The sequence below is a fragment of the Petaurus breviceps genome, unplaced genomic scaffold (genome assembly GCF_028583685.1).
Source record: "Petaurus breviceps papuanus isolate PSGF00001 unplaced genomic scaffold, PetGlider_PUasm1.0 37, whole genome shotgun sequence".
NCBI lineage: Eukaryota > Metazoa > Chordata > Mammalia > Diprotodontia > Petauridae > Petaurus > Petaurus breviceps.
Genome location: NW_027186296.1, coordinates 10,739,723 through 10,756,521, shown reverse-complemented (window position 1 = coordinate 10,756,521; position 16,799 = coordinate 10,739,723). Strand labels below are relative to the sequence as shown.

The 16,799-nt window shown below is 39.5% G+C and overlaps 3 protein-coding genes across 4 annotated transcripts in view; 1 reads left to right on the top strand and 2 right to left on the bottom strand.

Annotated features, from left to right (window-relative positions):
- Positions 1–6,732, bottom strand: part of OXA1L (OXA1L mitochondrial inner membrane protein) — a 90,940-nt gene extending 84,208 nt beyond the window's left edge. The window contains exon 1 of the mRNA XM_069097810.1: positions 6,728–6,732. The gene's annotated coding sequence lies outside the window, so the exon portion shown is untranslated. The remainder of the gene's footprint in view (positions 1–6,727) is intronic.
- The window catches only part of MRPL52 (mitochondrial ribosomal protein L52), a 150,409-nt gene extending 143,676 nt beyond the window's left edge, over positions 1–6,733 (bottom strand). Inside the window, exon 1 of one of the 2 annotated variants that reach the window (XM_069097812.1) lies at positions 6,728–6,733. In XM_069097812.1, coding sequence (XP_068953913.1) covers positions 6,728–6,733 — 6 coding nt within the window. The remainder of the gene's footprint in view (positions 1–6,727) is intronic. The other variant, XM_069097814.1, reaches the window with a different exon arrangement.
- On the top strand, positions 6,258–7,499 carry LOC138168881 (olfactory receptor 6E1-like). The gene has a single exon (XM_069097811.1). It carries the CDS (start codon positions 6,564–6,566, stop codon positions 7,497–7,499), a length of 936 nt encoding a protein of 311 aa, XP_068953912.1. The 5' UTR covers positions 6,258–6,563.
- Positions 7,500–16,799: the final 9,300 nt, after the last annotated feature.

Sequence of the window (16,799 nt, the reverse complement as noted above, 5' to 3'; positions counted from 1 at the left end):
AAAGAACAACTGTCCCTCAACTTTGACCAACAAAATGGTCAAAGAATATGCTTCAGAAACTTACTAGATTTGTGATTCTGGGAAAGTTATTTAATCTTGTTTGCCTCAGTTTCCTCATCTGTAAAATGAGCTAAAGAAGGAAATGGCAAACCATTCCAGTATCTTTGCCAAGAAGACTCCAAAATGGGGACACAAAGAGTTGGACACAACTGAAACAATTAAACAACAGCAACAAATAAGAATAGATAGTTTTCAGAGAGTAAAATCAAAGCTTTCAATAGCCTTATGAAAAATTTCTCTAAGTCAGCAATAATTCGAGAAATGTAAATTACAACAACTCTGAGATAACCATCACACACCCATCTTATTTGCTAAGATGACAAAAAAGGAAAATGGTGAATACTGGAGAGTGCTTGGTGAAACATACTAGCCACCTCTAGAAAAAAAACTGATAGACTCAAAGTACAGACTGAATCATTTTCTTTCTTTCTCTTCCTTTTCTTTACTTTTTTTCCATTTTTTTTTGGAGAGGGGAAGGCAGGGCAATTGGGGTTAAGTGACTTGCCCAAGGTCACATGGCTAGTTTTGTGTTAAGTGTCTGAGGCTGGATTTGAACTCAGGTCCTCCTGACTCCAGGGCTGGTGCTCTATTCACTGCACCACCCAGTTGCTTTCTCTTTCTTTTCTTTTGAAACACGACTAATGTGAAAATTTGTTTTGTCTAGACTTATTGGCAATGGGTTTTATATTTCTTGCTTTCTTATTGGGTAGGAGGGAAGGGAAAGAGTGAAAGAATTTGGAACTGAAAATTAAACAAAATGGGACTAAAAAAAGTACCCAACATTCAGGTTGGGTCATGGGCTGCGAGATAGATGCCTAATTGTCCTCTGGGGTAGTTCCCGGCCTGAAGATAATAAGATCTTTCCCCCAAAACTCTCTCTTCTTCCTAACTATCCTATTATTATCAAGGGCACTACCATTCTCCCAATCTAGATGTCCTTCTCAACTCCTCACTCTCCAAATCCAATCTGCTGCCAAGGCCTGTCAATTTTTACCTTTGTAACATTGGACTAGATGACCTCTAAAGTCCCTTCCAGCTCTAAACTTTGATCCCATGAGTTTTCATCATATCATGGTCCTTCTTCTCATTGTAGGAAAGACTATAATTTTCCATAGGTTTCAGGCATTCAGTTGGGGTTGTTTTTCAGAAGTATAGTTCCAGTGTAAATTCCGATTCAATTGTAAATGTCACTTACATAGGGCTATGTATATGTCCTAGAAAGCTTTTAATTCTAAGATAAAATATTAGGATCAGTTTTAAGTCTTCTATTTAAGTCTATCCCTTCCAGTTACAGCATTCTATGGGCAGTCTATGTTAAGAAAACTCATACAAAAATCCATACTTAGAAAACAATTAAAGAGACATTGCTCACATACTAGGGAATGTTCTTGGAAAGAGAAAAAAAGTGAAATCAGCCTACTGTTCCCTCCAAAATAAGGTGACCAGTATTAATAGATTTTAGACCCTCACTGGTACTAGTTTTTCCCCTGCACTTAGTTTCCCCAAACCAACCACTACCATATCCTTCTCTGATGATAATGGCCAGACTGTTGACACAATCCTATCTGCCCATTTCCCTCCTTCAAATGCCTCAAAGCATTATCAAAGTTAACCAGTAACAAATAACTCACTCCTGGCACAATTAAAGTTTATCAAAAGTAATTCTATTTCTTGGCAAGAATAAAGAAAACTTTCAGTCCCAATGCTGAAGAAAGTAACAACCAATTGGCGTGTGAGGAGGCTATGTAGTGTTATAATGAATCTCTAGGGAGTTCAACCCTGTCAATTTAAAGGAGGGAGGAGATTCCCTTAGGGGTTCCATACTTTGGGCTTGTGTACATCTCTATCTCTATGAAAACAAAGCAACATCCCAAATACTGTAGGTCTTGTTCCTGCTCCACAGAGACACCCATAGTCTATTTCACCAAAATCTCATGTACAAGGTTTTCTATCGGCACAATGTCCTGAGACATGAAAGAATCATTTAACAACAGACCCCTTGGGCTGACCTGGGGATGAGCTAAGTGAGCCACCATCAGCACCACCACATCGTTGGTCTAGGACAGGAGAATGACTGGCAACCAGTGATCAGAAGCAACATATCTTGCTTCTTTACTCATTTGCCTCAGAAACTACTTCTCACCACATACCAATAGAGTACAAAGATGCAAATCAGAGCAAAGGTCACTGTCAACTTATGATGCCATGATGCTAGAAGGACAAGAGGCTCCAAAAGGGAAGCAAAGGGCTGTGTGAGATCAGTGTGATGCTATAGTGAGACTGGCTGAGAAGAATGGTCCACAGAAAGTGTCTTCTCTCTCATTAAGAGGGAGGTGAGGAAAGGATTGATAGTGGTGCAGGGGGCCAAGAAAAGGCTATTGCTGGGAAACACTGAACTTCCTGAGAAACATGGCAGCCCAGTCCAAGAAAAGAGAGGACACCTGACTGCTTCAGATCTGCAGAGCACGTGCTGTCCCCCACAGCCTGTGAGGAAAATCAGAAGTACCCTGACACCCTGTGAGTAGCACCATCATTACCAGAAGTGCAATTGACCCAGAGGGGAATTTGGATATTTCCCAGTGACTTGTGGCATAATTTATACAGTAGACCATTTTGTAAGGAGATAATGACTGGGGCCCAGTTGTATGGGAACCCCTGGAAGATGCCTTGCAGTCACTGACTTTTTAGCAGTTTATGCACAAAATCTAATATGACATAGATTGGTCATTCTAGAAAAAATGATGATAGAGAGACAAAAGGAAGGAAAACACATCATTGAAATTCATCTTGCCTATCTTGCCAGGGTTGTCTGACCTCAATGACCATGAATGCTATTTCAACTGAAAGAAAGTCAAAGGTCTTGATTGACTCAAGTTAGGGTTTGGATGAAATCCTTTAGTGTCCTTATACAGGATAAAAATCACAAAGCTTCCATGTGTAGAACTATCACAGACTCTCAGAGTTGAAAGGGTCCTCAGAGGCTTTAATCCAACTTTTACTTTTTTACCTATCATACCAATAAAGAAATATCCCACCTTTGCTTGAGGGGAACCCACTATCTCTAGAGGCATTCATTCTATTTTTGGACACCTCTAATCATTTTAGGGGTAGCTAGGTAGCTCAAAGGATTGAATACTGGGCTTGAAATCAGGTAGACCCATCTTCCTGTGTTCAAATCTGGTCTCAGATACTTACTAGCTATGTGACCCTGGGCAAGTCTCTTAACTCTATTTGCTTTAGTTTCTTTATCTGTAAAATGAGCTGGAGAAAGAAATAGCAAACCATTATAGTATCTTTGCCAAGAAACTCCCAAACGGGGTTACAAAGAATCAAATATGACTGAATAGCAACAACATTAGGAAGTCTCACTTTACAAGTCTGTCTTCATGCCGTTTCAACCCATTATGCCTAGTTCTGCCTCTGGGGTCTAACAGAACAAGTCTAATCCCTTCTCTTACTGACAGTCCTTCAAATACTTGGAAGTAGCTATTATATACTCACTGTCTCCTCAGCTGTGGGATAAACATCCCTAGTTCCTTCAACCCCTCTTTATGTGGCATGACCTCAAGGCCCCAACCCATTCTTGTTTCCCTCCAGTTTAACAACATCTTTAAAAGGTGTTACCCAGAACTGAACACAATATTGCAAATGTGGTCTGAATAGGAGAGGATAGAGAAAGATGACCACATACCCATTCTGGACAGTATGTCTCCTCTCTTCATGAAGTCTATGATTGAACTAGGTTTGGGGGCTCTCTTTCACTCATGACTCATAGTAAGCTTGCAGCCCACTAAAATCCCAAGATGACTTTGAGGCAAATTGTTGTCTAGTCAAATTTCCCTCATCTTTACTTAAAGCATCAATTTTTTGAACCGAAATATAAGACTTTACATTTATCCCTTTTAAATGCTCTCTTATAAGATTCAGTTAACCTTTTAACCAGCTGAGAAAATAATGACTGAGATTTATATAGAGATTTAAGACTTGCCGAATGCTTTACATAACATCATCTAATTTGATTCATACAACAATCTTGTAAAGTACATGTTAACCATCTCTCCTGAATGTGTCATCTACACATTTGATCAGCATAACTTCTCTGACTTTACCCAAGGCTCTGATAAAAATCATAACCAGCGTGTGGTCAGCCTCATAGCCCTGCATAACTCCACTGGAGATCTCCTTTGAAGTTGGCATCAAGCCATTAAAGACTAATCTTTGGGTCTAATCATTAAACCAGTTCTTAATGTATCTAAACGTACCATTAACCAGTACACATCTTTCCATCTTGTCCATAAGAAGAGCGTGAAAGATTTTGTCAAGTTTGTTACTCAAATCTAGGTAGACTCCATCCAGAGGTCTTCCTTGCCACTCATCTATTAATTTTTAAAAATTGTACTGGATGAGCCCAGCACAGAACCTGGCCTGAGGCATCATGAGAAAAGACCACCTGGGCCATCACAGCAATGATTTTCAAATCTGGTCAATCCACTCTCACACAATCCTACAAAGAAAAAGAACTACTCTCACAAAGAGGGAGGTGATGTTATTTTTTTTTTTCTTCTCCAGCAACTACACAAAAAGAACCCAGACTCTTTCCACCTACAGTAGGGGAGAATGTTAAGAATTCATAGGAGGGTAAATCTCTACTTTCTACCTAGGAGGTCTGTCATAAATTGTCCCATTCTGGTTTGGGTCTTGAATATTAAATTCCTGAGAAATACAGGAAGGACTGATATGATTATAAATTGGTACTCAGTATATCTTCTGGAACAATGTGATTTATACTCTTCCTGAAATATGTCACTATCTCACTTGTCTTTTTCACAACAGCTTGGTATAGCTAATTTATTTTCAACTTACGTTTTACCAAAACCCCTAAATTTTCTTTCTTGCCTGAAATACATAAAACCAGCTCTTCCCTCTCTTATTCCTGGTTGTCTCTTGAACTGCCCTATCCAACTCTCTCTCTCTCTTTTTTTTTTTAAAGCGACTGGGCTTAAGTAACTTGCTCAAGGTTACACAGCCAGTTATTCTGGGTGTGGTGCTAAGTATCTGAGCCTGGATTTGATCCCCAGGTCATCCCAACACTGGGGCCAGTGCTCTTACTCGCTGAGCCACCTGGCTGCCCCTAAGCAATTGGGGTTAAGTAACTTGCTCAAGGTTACATGGCCAGGTGTTTCTGGGTGTGGTGCTAAGTATCTGAGCCTGGATTCGATCCCCAGGTGATCCTGACACTAGGGCCAGTGCTCTTACTTGCTGAGCCACCTGGCCGCCCCCCCCCCCAACTCTTAATTTTAATGAATATAGTTCTGTGGAGTCACAACTTCTTCAGATTTTCCTAACCACTCTGATTCCTGCTCTTTTCCTATATAAGGGGCTACAAACCTTAGCCAGTAGTCACCCCTCACCATTGAACCTGAAGATTAGGCTGTGTAGTTCATTAGGACTTCAACATTCGATTCAATAAATGTGTATTAAGTGCTTACAATGTGCAAGGTACTGCGGTAGGTGGGTACTAGGAACAGAAAGACAGAAATGAAACAGTCCTTTTCCCCAAGGAATCTTAATTAAAATTGTAAATGTAAATTAAAATTGTAATCTATCTAGGGTTTCAGGGTATGTCTGATGACAATACTAATGCAGTTGAAGGAAGTCCTTTTATTACTATGTCTGTAACAAGGAATTTTTAAATTCCAGCAGCTTTAAAAAAAAACCCAACCCTTCTCCTAATTGATGGAAGAGTTTCAGTCTGATAGAGATAGTTCCCACATCAGTGAAATTATACAGATCTCTGAGGTCCTGATGCAAGGAGTCAATACTGGAAGTACAAGGAAGGAACAGATGGGCAAACAAACTAGGTTGCATGTTTACTTTCAATGCCTCTGTTTTGAATGACCTAAAGGATATGGGATTGTGGGAGGGGGAATATTTAGTGGAAAGATAAGATACCAAATAACATAAAAAAAGATGATCCATAATCTGGGATAAAAGAAAGATGGAGAAGTGTTGAGAACAGGTTTTCTTGTAAGGAACAGAGTAAGTGCAGAAAGAATGGACCTGGATTGGTTGGGAAACTAACGTGGATAAGAGTTTTGTCTACACACTCTTCAGTCAACTACCTGAGTTATTATTCAGCTTTACACTGCTAGCGCCAATCCAAGGCTAATTCTACATAGGTTATTCACTGTCTAAGGAGTTATTATGGATGTGGATCTGGAGGTTGAAGATGTTGCTGTACATTAAGATAAAGGACTCATTCGGTTGGAAAACCTTCATTCATCTCCTATTCCCTCCACCTGATTTCTGATCTCTATAATATATTGAACACTTAGCACATGTATTCCTCAGAAACATGTCACCCAAAATGTCATTCTCTTTAATCCAGTTTCATTCTTGCTTTTGTTTTAATTAATCCATGTAAGGGCTGCTTACAGTTGGGATCTTACAGCATCATAGTTTCCTGTGCTAATATTCTCATCTCTTTTTCCCCAACAGGGAACATGGGGAACAGCACCACTATCACTGAGATCATTCTTCTGGGACTCACAGATGCCTGTGAATTACAAATGCTGGTCTTTGTGGGGCTCCTCCTGACCTACCTTATCACACTGCTAGGGAACCTCCTCATCATTGTCGTCACCCTGATGGATCATCGCCTTCGCACCCCCATGTACTATTTCCTCAGAAACTTTGCTGTTCTGGAGATCTGGTTCACTTCTGTCATCTTTCCCAAGATGCTGAACAACATCCTAACAGGCAACAAGACCATTTCCTTACTGGGATGCTTCCTGCAGTGTTTCCTCTACTTCTTCCTAGGAACAACAGAATTCCTCCTCCTGGCTGTGATGTCCTTTGATCGGTATGTGGCAATCTGTAACCCCTTGCGTTATGCCACCATCATGAGCAAAAGGGTCTGTGTGCAGCTGGTGCTGTCCTCATGGGTGGGAGGCTTCCTTCTCATCATTGTCCCAAGCTGTATCACATTTCAGCAGCCTTTCTGCGGCCCCAATGTCATCAATCACTTTTTCTGTGACAATTTTCCATTGCTAGAGCTTATATGTGCAGACACAAGCCTGGTGGAATTGATAGGCTTCATGGGTGCTAACGTCAGTCTTCTGGGCACCTTATCTGTCACTGCCTCTTGTTATGGCCACATCCTATACACAATCTTGCGCATCCCCTCAGCCAAGGAGAGGCAGAAAGCCTTTTCCACTTGTTCCTCCCACATTATTGTGGTATCACTTTTTTATGGCAGCTGCATCTTTATGTATGTCAGGGTAGGTAAGGGCAGTGAAGGAGAGAACCTGAACAAGGTGGTGGCCATCCTCAACACTGTGGTGACCCCAATGCTCAACCCTTTCATCTACACCCTGAGGAACAAACAGGTGAAACTGGTGATTAGAGAAAAGGTGGGCAAGTGGATCTCCCAGGCCTGAGCTGGAGCTGTGAGCAGGGAGAGCTCTCCATAGGAGGCAAAGGCTTTTGTAGTTCCCTGAGCTCCTATGACAGCCTTGTCTTGTATCAACAACATACTGCCACATTAGTCTTTCTGTATGGGTCACCATGCTTTCTTCATTCATCCAAATGGCTCCGGACTTGGGGTCATCTTGGCTATCAGCCCATATTTTTTTCCCTTCCTCTCCTCCCTAGAATGAGTTGCTAAAAAAGTCCCTGTCCTCTTCTCAATACATTGTCTCCAGCCCTCCCAATGGAACTAAACCATAGTGCTCTATTATTCTGCTCACATCATGGGATCCTGGTGATTATTCAGTTCTTCTAGTTAAGGGGGTAGAGAACACAAGGTCAGCTCTACTCTGGCGGCAGGTCTTTCCTGGTGTCTAGCTTCTGACCCATGGCTGCATAGTTTTTATCACTCATAATTCATCACTCATCTATAACAAACTCAGGTACTATTCCTGCTGGGATGACATCTGCTTAAAATGATAAAAATCATTTTATCAATCCAAAGCCCTTTTATTGCATTGTTATATAAAACTATTCAAAAATGTTGTATAAAGCTATTGAAAATACACAACACTTGCCCCCTAGGAGTATATTATCAAAAATATGCAAATTTAATATAGAATAAGATGACAAAGCATCTTAATAGCAAAAGCAAACAAAAATTCAAAAATCCAAATCTACATAAGCCAAACCAATAGGTGGGATATACAAGTTCAGGTAATTTGGAAACAGGCTGTATCACAACCTCATTTGCACCTGGAGAAGATCTTCCTTTGTCCAGAGGTGACCCATACAGAAAGACTATTGTGGCACTATGTTGTTGACATAAGACAAGGCTTAGTCATAGGAAACATTCAGATGAAGAGATTGACTTAATTTCTATGCTAGGAAGAGGACCAAAACAAGGTAAGTGAGATCATCAGGGCATGGTTACTAAAGGCTTTTGAAGCATACTATGAATTTCTTAAAACCTGATACAGAGTATAATAAGAGGGTAGCATAGAATCCTAAACAGGTGTATGAAATAGAGAAAATTATGGCTAAGAAAACAACTTTGGTTATGATTTAAGAATAGATCACCGGTTGGAAGGGAGATGAGGCTTGTAATGCCCAGGCAAGAAATGACTGGAACCCAAAGTAATTGGGTATTTGATCTAAGAGAAAGGAACAAGTTCAGGAGATATTATCTAAAGTAAATTAGTATGTTTTGGTTCCAAATGGCTGTATAAAGGGAAGGGCATTTATACTCAGATGTCACGGTATTACCTTTGTAGAGAGAGCAACTTCATTACAGGAAGGAAAGTCTACCTAGCAAAAATGAATCTCCCGGGGTGATTTGCTGTAATGCCAAGCGAAGGCAACTTCCAAAGGTTCAAAATACCAGCATAGGTGCTCTCCATTTTATTCAGTGAAAAATTAAGAACAGAGAAAATCAAAATATAACATCATTCAAAATACAGCATTTACCAAGTGTAATTCAATTATCTCCAAGTACTACCCCACCCCTGGACATTATAATTCATTTAGTCAATCCCAAAGACTAAGTACTACTCCACCCCTAGGCTGTACATTCATTTAGTTAACCACAAAACCCCTCTTCTCAAATGGAGATTAGTTTCCAATCATAAGTAAAGTACATCTATTTGTTCAATCACAGAGCACAAAAAGGTCAAAAGTTCCCCACCCTTGGATTACAACTGAATAGGCCATCTACCCCAGAGTTACAACAAGCTTAAGCAGGGCATTTAATACCCAAAGAGAGGTCTTTTCTTCATCTTGACCCGAGGCAAGTTCTCAGCAATCTTTGTTCCTGGGGAGGCAAAGCTTAGCAAGGCCACAAAATACATTGCCAGTGTCTTCATTAATTCACTCTCTGTCTGCAGAACAGTCTCAGGAGCTCTGAACCAACATCAAGGTTCCAAGACCTCTGCAACAACAGGACTGTCTTTCACCAGTGGACAAATCTGGCAAAACAACATCAAAACAGACAGACAAAGTACCAGTATAACAGCCATGTCTCCTCAGTCCTTGGCAGCTCTGGGTGGCAGCTCTCAAAAATCCTGGGCAATTAAAAGTGGCCCTCAGCAATCCTCTCAGTCTCTCTCTGCCTCCAAGGTGCTGCTTCCAAAAAGTTCTGCCTCTCTCTTTTCTTGTGTCTCTCTAAATTTACGTCACCAGCTCCTCCTAGTTCACCCCTCTCTTTTCACATCAACAAGTCCATCCCACAAGTGGGATTCACAAGCTCTAGGTTTTAACACAATCAAACCAAAAACCTAGCCAATACAGGGGGATCTTTAAATTCCATTACTATTACATTTGCATAGACCACATGTATGGTTGGAGTTGACAGGAATCAGAAGAGCTTTCTCCATCTAGCTGGAAGGGTAGATTGAATTTAAGGAGTGGCACTCCAGGCAGATGAAAAACAGTTGTTAAAAAGGACAATAACTATTGCATGTTGCCTTAGGAAGGGAGGGAGGAGAAGGAGGGGGAGAAAATTTGAAACTCAAAAGACTGTGGAACTGAATGTTGAAAACTAAAAGTAAATAAATTTAATTTAAAAAAAAGGACAATAACTTAGGAGAACAATTCATGCAATGACCATAACATTATAAATGAAAACAATTTGAAAGACAAAAATTCTGATTAATTTAATGACCAATTATGGTTCCAGAAGACTGATGATGAAGCCTGTCTTCCAGCTCAGGATGGATTGGTAAAGGACTTTAGGCACAGAATGGTATATACATTTTCAGAAACAATCAATACAACACAAATTTGTTTTGTTTGACTATTTTGCTGTTGTTCAGTTGTTTTCAATCATGTCTGACTTTTTGTGACCCCATTTGGGGTTTTCTTGGCAAAGATACTGGCATGGTTTGCCATTTCCTTCTCCAGTTCATTTTACAGATGAGGAAACCAAGACAAACAGGGTAGAGTGACTTTTCCAGGGTCACACAGCTAGTAAGTGTTTAGGGCCAGATTTGAACTCAGGAAGATGAGTGTTCCTGACTTCAGCCTTGTTCCTATCCACTGTGCCACATAACTGCCCAGATTTGTTTGTCTATCCTTATTTATTAACATGAGAGAGCTTTATATTTGCAGTAAGGTAGATGAGTAGATGACAGTGATACTAATGCAAAAAAAGAGAAGAGAACTTTAATGAAACATTTAAAAAAAGCATAAAAGAGAGCAGAAGGAATTCAGAAGGAGCTCAGATAAGCAGGACAATATTGACACTACCATATTAAATTTTATACATATTAAAAAAAAACATATGCAATAGAGTCGCTTAACCCCAACCTTCTTTGAATACGGAAAAGCTCATATTTGTTGATGATGTTCTAGAGAGACAATGCCTAAGGATTTCTCTAGATGGCTGTCAGACTAGCAGACTATGACTCTAAAACCTAAAGTATTGAACCAGCACCTGAGTCTATGAGCTAAAAGAACTGAACTCTAAACATAACTCTAAAGAACTGAACTATGAACTCTAAAAGGTAGAGTTTTCAGCTCTACCTCTATTTAGCAGAGAACCAGCAGAGAGTGATTCAGGAGAGACATGGGTAGTATGCAGGAACAAACAAAGCAGTTCACAGTGTAATACCATCACCAAACCCACTATGTTGTTTAATTAAATATCATTGCTTTGAACTGATATGTCCTTTGGTTGGTTTGGCAGAAGAAATATTAATAGATGTTTGTCATTTGAGGTTTTGAATGAATGCTGATCCAAAAGATCTCCTGAAACCCAGATAACTTTCAGAAGGATCTTAATTGAGGAAGATCCCAGGATACACTTCCAATCCAACATGTCCCAAACTAACCTATTTTCTCAAGTTTCCCATTTTTATCAAATTATATCATCTGCAAAAAGTCTGCTACTGAAGTTTGTTGTGGTTGAGTCATTTTTTCAGTCATAGAATGACTCTTCATTACCCCATTTGGGGTTTTCTTGGCAAAGATACAGGAATGGCTTGCCATTTCCTTCTCTAGATCATTTTACAAATGAGGAAACTGAGGCAAACAGGGTTAAATGACTTGCCCATAGGGTCACACAACTAGTAAGTGTTTGAGGCCAGTTTTGAACTTAGGAAGATGAGTCTTCCTGACTTCAGACGCAGTACTCTATCCACTGTACCACCTGCCTGCTCAGGGATGTACAGGGTGTTTATGGAGGACTAGCTCCTCTGACATGATGGGGCTTGCTGAGCCTTTTTCAGGGTTGCTTATTTACCTTTGGTGTTCACCTTTCACCAAACTCTCGTAGATCCAAGAAGCTGTAGTATGCATAGTGGCCATACCCTGGTAAAACCATCTTATCTGATGGGCTAAACCAGATGGAGGGTAACCAACCAGTAAATTAGAGCGATGTCTATCCCAAGCATGTGAAGACTTCCCTGGCAGAATGGGTGGATGAAAACAATTTGTTTCAACGGCCATGAAGGTGACTGAAGCAGGCGCTGTGGTGTAATTAGAGCTTGTTCAGACATTCGAGATGCTAGGGTCATCCACCATGTCCTGGACCAGCCCCAAACATCTTGACTTTTTTCTTTCCACTGGACTTTGATGATTCTGGAAGAGAGTGAGGCTGACAACTTTGTGCAACTTTGCCTCCCTTAGCTCTAATTCCAGGGCAAGTCAGGACATCACCCCATGATTTAATTGGTTCTCTTCAAAAACAATGGATGAACAACAACGTCATCTGCAAAATGAGGTCGGATTTAGATTGTCCCTAAAGTTCCTTCTAGATTTAAATGTATAATCCTTTAATCTCTCCATTATTCCTATATTCCAGTCTTGGTCCTGGAACCTATAGGCTGTTCTTACACATAATTTCTTAACCAGTTACTTACTTCCCAAATATACCTTCCTCCTTTGAAATCTTCATTCTATCAGAAAGTGATGAAAACACCACCTATATCCCAGGTTCATGCATAGAACTTCGTTATTTCTAGTACCTTTCTAGGAACCTTCTTTTGGCATTATTTGTCCTTACATGAATCACCAAAAGTGAGTAGTGGTTATGAGGTTTAACAAGTTTCAGAAGGCTCTCTGCAATATCTCAGGTAGCTTCCCTGGAAAGACGGCATGTTTTAGTGCTGGATATGTTAAGTCCATATGTGGCCTCCCAGGGACCCCTTTAGTTGCCAATCACAACTATTTGCTTCTTCTTCTGACCTTCTTGTTCTGCATGACCTGTGTCCTAATGGCACCTGTGAGTGCCTTGTACTTATTCCTTGGAGCACAAGAAGCTGCCTTTCGTTAAGTCCATCATGAGTTCTCTTACCTCCTATTCTTTCCACCTCAAAACTCTATATACATCTTCATCAGTTCTCTCCAGGAAAAAGATGGTTTTTCTCTTAGGCAACAGCAATCTCTCTATTTGTGTCCTTGAGCACATCCCCTCCAACATACTCAGGAAGATACCCTCCACCCCCCACTCCCCACCCTCCACCCCCTAATCATTCCTTTCCTCTTCCTTATCATTAATCTCCTTTCCATTAGCTCTTTCTTTGCTACCTACCACATACTCAGGTTTTCCTTCATCCTTTAAGGAAAAAAACCCTTTATTATCACCTCAGGCTTTCATTCGATTTCTCTCCTTCCTCTCATGGTCAAAATCCTAGAAATAGCTGTTTTATCTTTTTGCCTCTAGTTCTTCATTACCCATTTTTTAGTCCATTGTGTTACATTCTGACCCCACCACTCAATTGAAACTACTATCTCAAAGATTATCAAGCTTCTCTGAAATGCTAAATCCAATGACCTTTTTCTCAGTCCTCATCTTTCTTGACCTTTCTGCAGTTTGTGACACTGACTACCCCCTCCTCTGGATATTCTCTCTCCCATTGACTTCCATGACATAGCTCTTACCTGGTTCTCTTCCTATGTAACTGTTCCTTTACAGTCTCCTTTAGTGATTCATCATTTATTTCCTACCCTAAAGCTCTGTCCTGGGTCCTCTTTTGTCCTCATTCTACATATTATTTTTGGTAATTTCGTTAGCTCCATTAGGCACAACTATTATATGTAAGTAAATGACTACCAAGGCTATATGTCTTGCCCTGATTTCCTCAGTTCCATTCCCACATCACCAACTGCCTATTGGGTACCTCTGCCTAGAAGGTATCTGAAATTCAAAATGTCTAAAATGGAATTTATTCATTTCCCCACCTAAGCCCACCCTCCCTACAAACGTCTCTATTTTTAACAAGACACTACAGCCTTCCAATCAAATAGGTTCATAATTTCAGAGTTATTCTTGACTGTCTCTTTCCCCCTCACTCCCCAAAATCAATTAGTTAGCAAATATTGTCACATTTACCTCTAAAAATATTTTTAATTTTATTTTTTCAATTAACAAAAATCTATTTTATTTCCTTTTCCTCTCTTACCTCCATTGGAAAAATTAAGTTAAAAAAACCCAACGACACCAACTTTGACTATGGTTGTAAATTTGAATGAAAAAGCTTGCACATGAATGTAACAAATATCCATGTTTAAGCAAAACAAATTCTTGTATTATCTATGTCCAAAAATTATAGATCTCATTTCACACCCCAAATTTATCAACTTTCTGTCAGGAAGTAGGTAGTATGCTTCATTACCAGTCTTCTGGAATCATGGGAATTCTTAAGTTTCTCAAAGTTGTTTGTCTTTATAATTTTGTTGTTATTCTATACATTGTTCTCCTGGACCTGCTCACTTCATTCTACATCAGTTCATACAAGTCTCCCCAGGTTTCTCTGAAATTGACCATTATACTTTCTTGTAGCACAATAATATTCCATTACATTCATATGCTATAGTTTGTTGAAGCATTCCCCAAATGATAGGCACCTCTTTAGTTTTTTTTTTGTACTTTGTCACTGCAAAAAATAAAAAGCTGTTTTAAATATTTTTGTACATATAGGTGCTTTACCTTTTTCTTTGATCTCTTTGGAATATAGACATAATATTGGTATTGCTGAGTCAGAGAGTCTAGTAACTTTTAGGGCAGTTTTTCAAATTGCTTTCCAGAATAGGTGGGTCAATTCATAGCTCCACTCATAGTATGTTAGCATCTCTGTTCCCCCCGCAGTCCCTCCAACATTTGTCATTTTCATTTCCTTCTAACTATGCTTCTAACTCTTGGTTTTCCTTGGTTCCTTCCATTCCTTCCATTATTGAGCACTGCTCTGATGATCTCTCCTCTACTCAGAGACCCTCGGTCATTCCATATCACCTACAATAGAGGTGTCAAACATGTGGCCTATAATACTCCTGAGCCTAGCATTATACAGAATAAAATACAATTGGGAAATATTTTACAAAATAAATAAAAATACAACCAAATATAAATTATGTTAATAAGTGGTTTTCTCAGTCCATATATGCCTATAGGCATCCTTATGAATGGTATAGTGGCTCCTGTTTCTATTTCAGTTTGACTAGAATAAAGTCAAAACTCCTTACCTTGACATTTAAGGCCTTCCATTATTTGACTGAAGGCAACATTCCCAGACTTATCTCTGACTATCTACCATTGCTCTCCTTCACATACCATGCTCTTCAGCCAAGGTGAACTACTTATCATTCTCTGAACGTGCTGTGTTCTTTTCTTCCTCATTTCCATCTCTAGATATCAGGCCTCTGTTTACTCAGCTCAAATTCCACCTCTTCAAGGAAGCCTCTCATGATAACCCTCACAACCAGAATTTGTTTTCTCTCTTCCTTCAAATCCCATAGCATTTGGCATCTCTTTTATATCACTTGGTTCATACCCTTTTATGTTTTAACTATTTGTGTATGTAATGGGGGGATAGCTAGGTGGCTCAGTGGATGGAGTGCTAGGCCTGGAGTCAGGAAGACTCATCTTTCTTAGTTCAAATCTGGCCTCAGATACTTACTAGCTGTGTGACCCTGGACAAGTCTCTTAACATGATTTACCTCAGTTTCCTCATCTGTAAAATGAGCTGGAGAAGGAAATGGCAAACCACTCTAGTATCTTTGCCAAGAAAACCCCAAATGGTGTCAGATACAACTGAAAAACAGCTAAACAGCAGCAAAATAAGTTATAGGGGCATGCTGGCCTATGATGGGTCAGTCCTTGAATTATGTACAGATAGATATTCCTTTAACTATTTTCAGTCCATTGGAGCACGTGGAAACCTTTGAGTAAGCCTGTCTCTAGCTATGCCTTATGAATTAGAGTTGATTCAGTTCTCTTACTCTTACCAAGAATGTATCTTACAAAACCCTTTGACCCAAAGATCCAGTTATATTATGGCACAATAACCCATTGATTTCACTGATAGGAAAAATATCTTTCAGCAAAGATACCAGCATTTTTTTTGTAACAACAAAACTGGAAACAACTCCAGTACCCAATTATTCAAAGAGTGGCTGAACAAATGGTGGTTTATAAATGTAATGAAACAGTAATGTGCCATGGGCAGTGTGGTATAGAGAAAATCAAATGAGCCATAGAGTCAAAGAACCCGAGTTCAGATCTCAGCTGTGTATCTGTGTGACCTCAGGCAGCTCATTTAACTGGGACTCAATTTCTTCACCTATAAAATGAGTTAGTATTAGATGACTGCTGAGGTCCGTTCTCTCTCTTCAATCTAAATAATTCCCTCCCCTATAGGAAATGTTAAATATGAAAAATATGAAGGGATATGGAAAGATTTCTAGGGAGTGATACAGGATGACAAGAGAGAAATCAAGAGAACAGTCTATGCACCATTATAACTAAGTGAATAATAATAACAGTAACAATCTGAAAAATATGCAGAATGTAAAGTAGAAGGAAAAGGGAATCTATAAAGAAATAATTTTGTCATTACTTTGTTAAAGTTAATTTAAATAATTCTGTTAAGTGGCAAAGTGGCCAAGTTTATGATATATAAAATGATTTATTTCTTTGTTATTGTTTATTAAGTGCCTATTATGTGCCTATTCCCTGCTATCAAGGAATTTACAATCTAATTTACAATTTATGATGATAACACAACAAGAGAATGAAAAAGGACAGGAAAGAGGGAATATGGTAAGTTCAGACAAGTCTCAGATTAGGACAGCTAGGTGAGAAATAGGGGAATTATATGTGAAGTCATGTACTTGTTGGAGAGAAAAGATTGTCTACCATGTAAGTCCCTAGATTCTCCCTTTTCTTCAGGGCTCTAGGTGACCTGAGAAGAGACTAGTCTAGTAGCGACAGCCAGTCTTTCTCCCACTGGGAGAGAGGAACAAGAAAGCAAGCAGATGTATCAGGGAAAACCAAACCC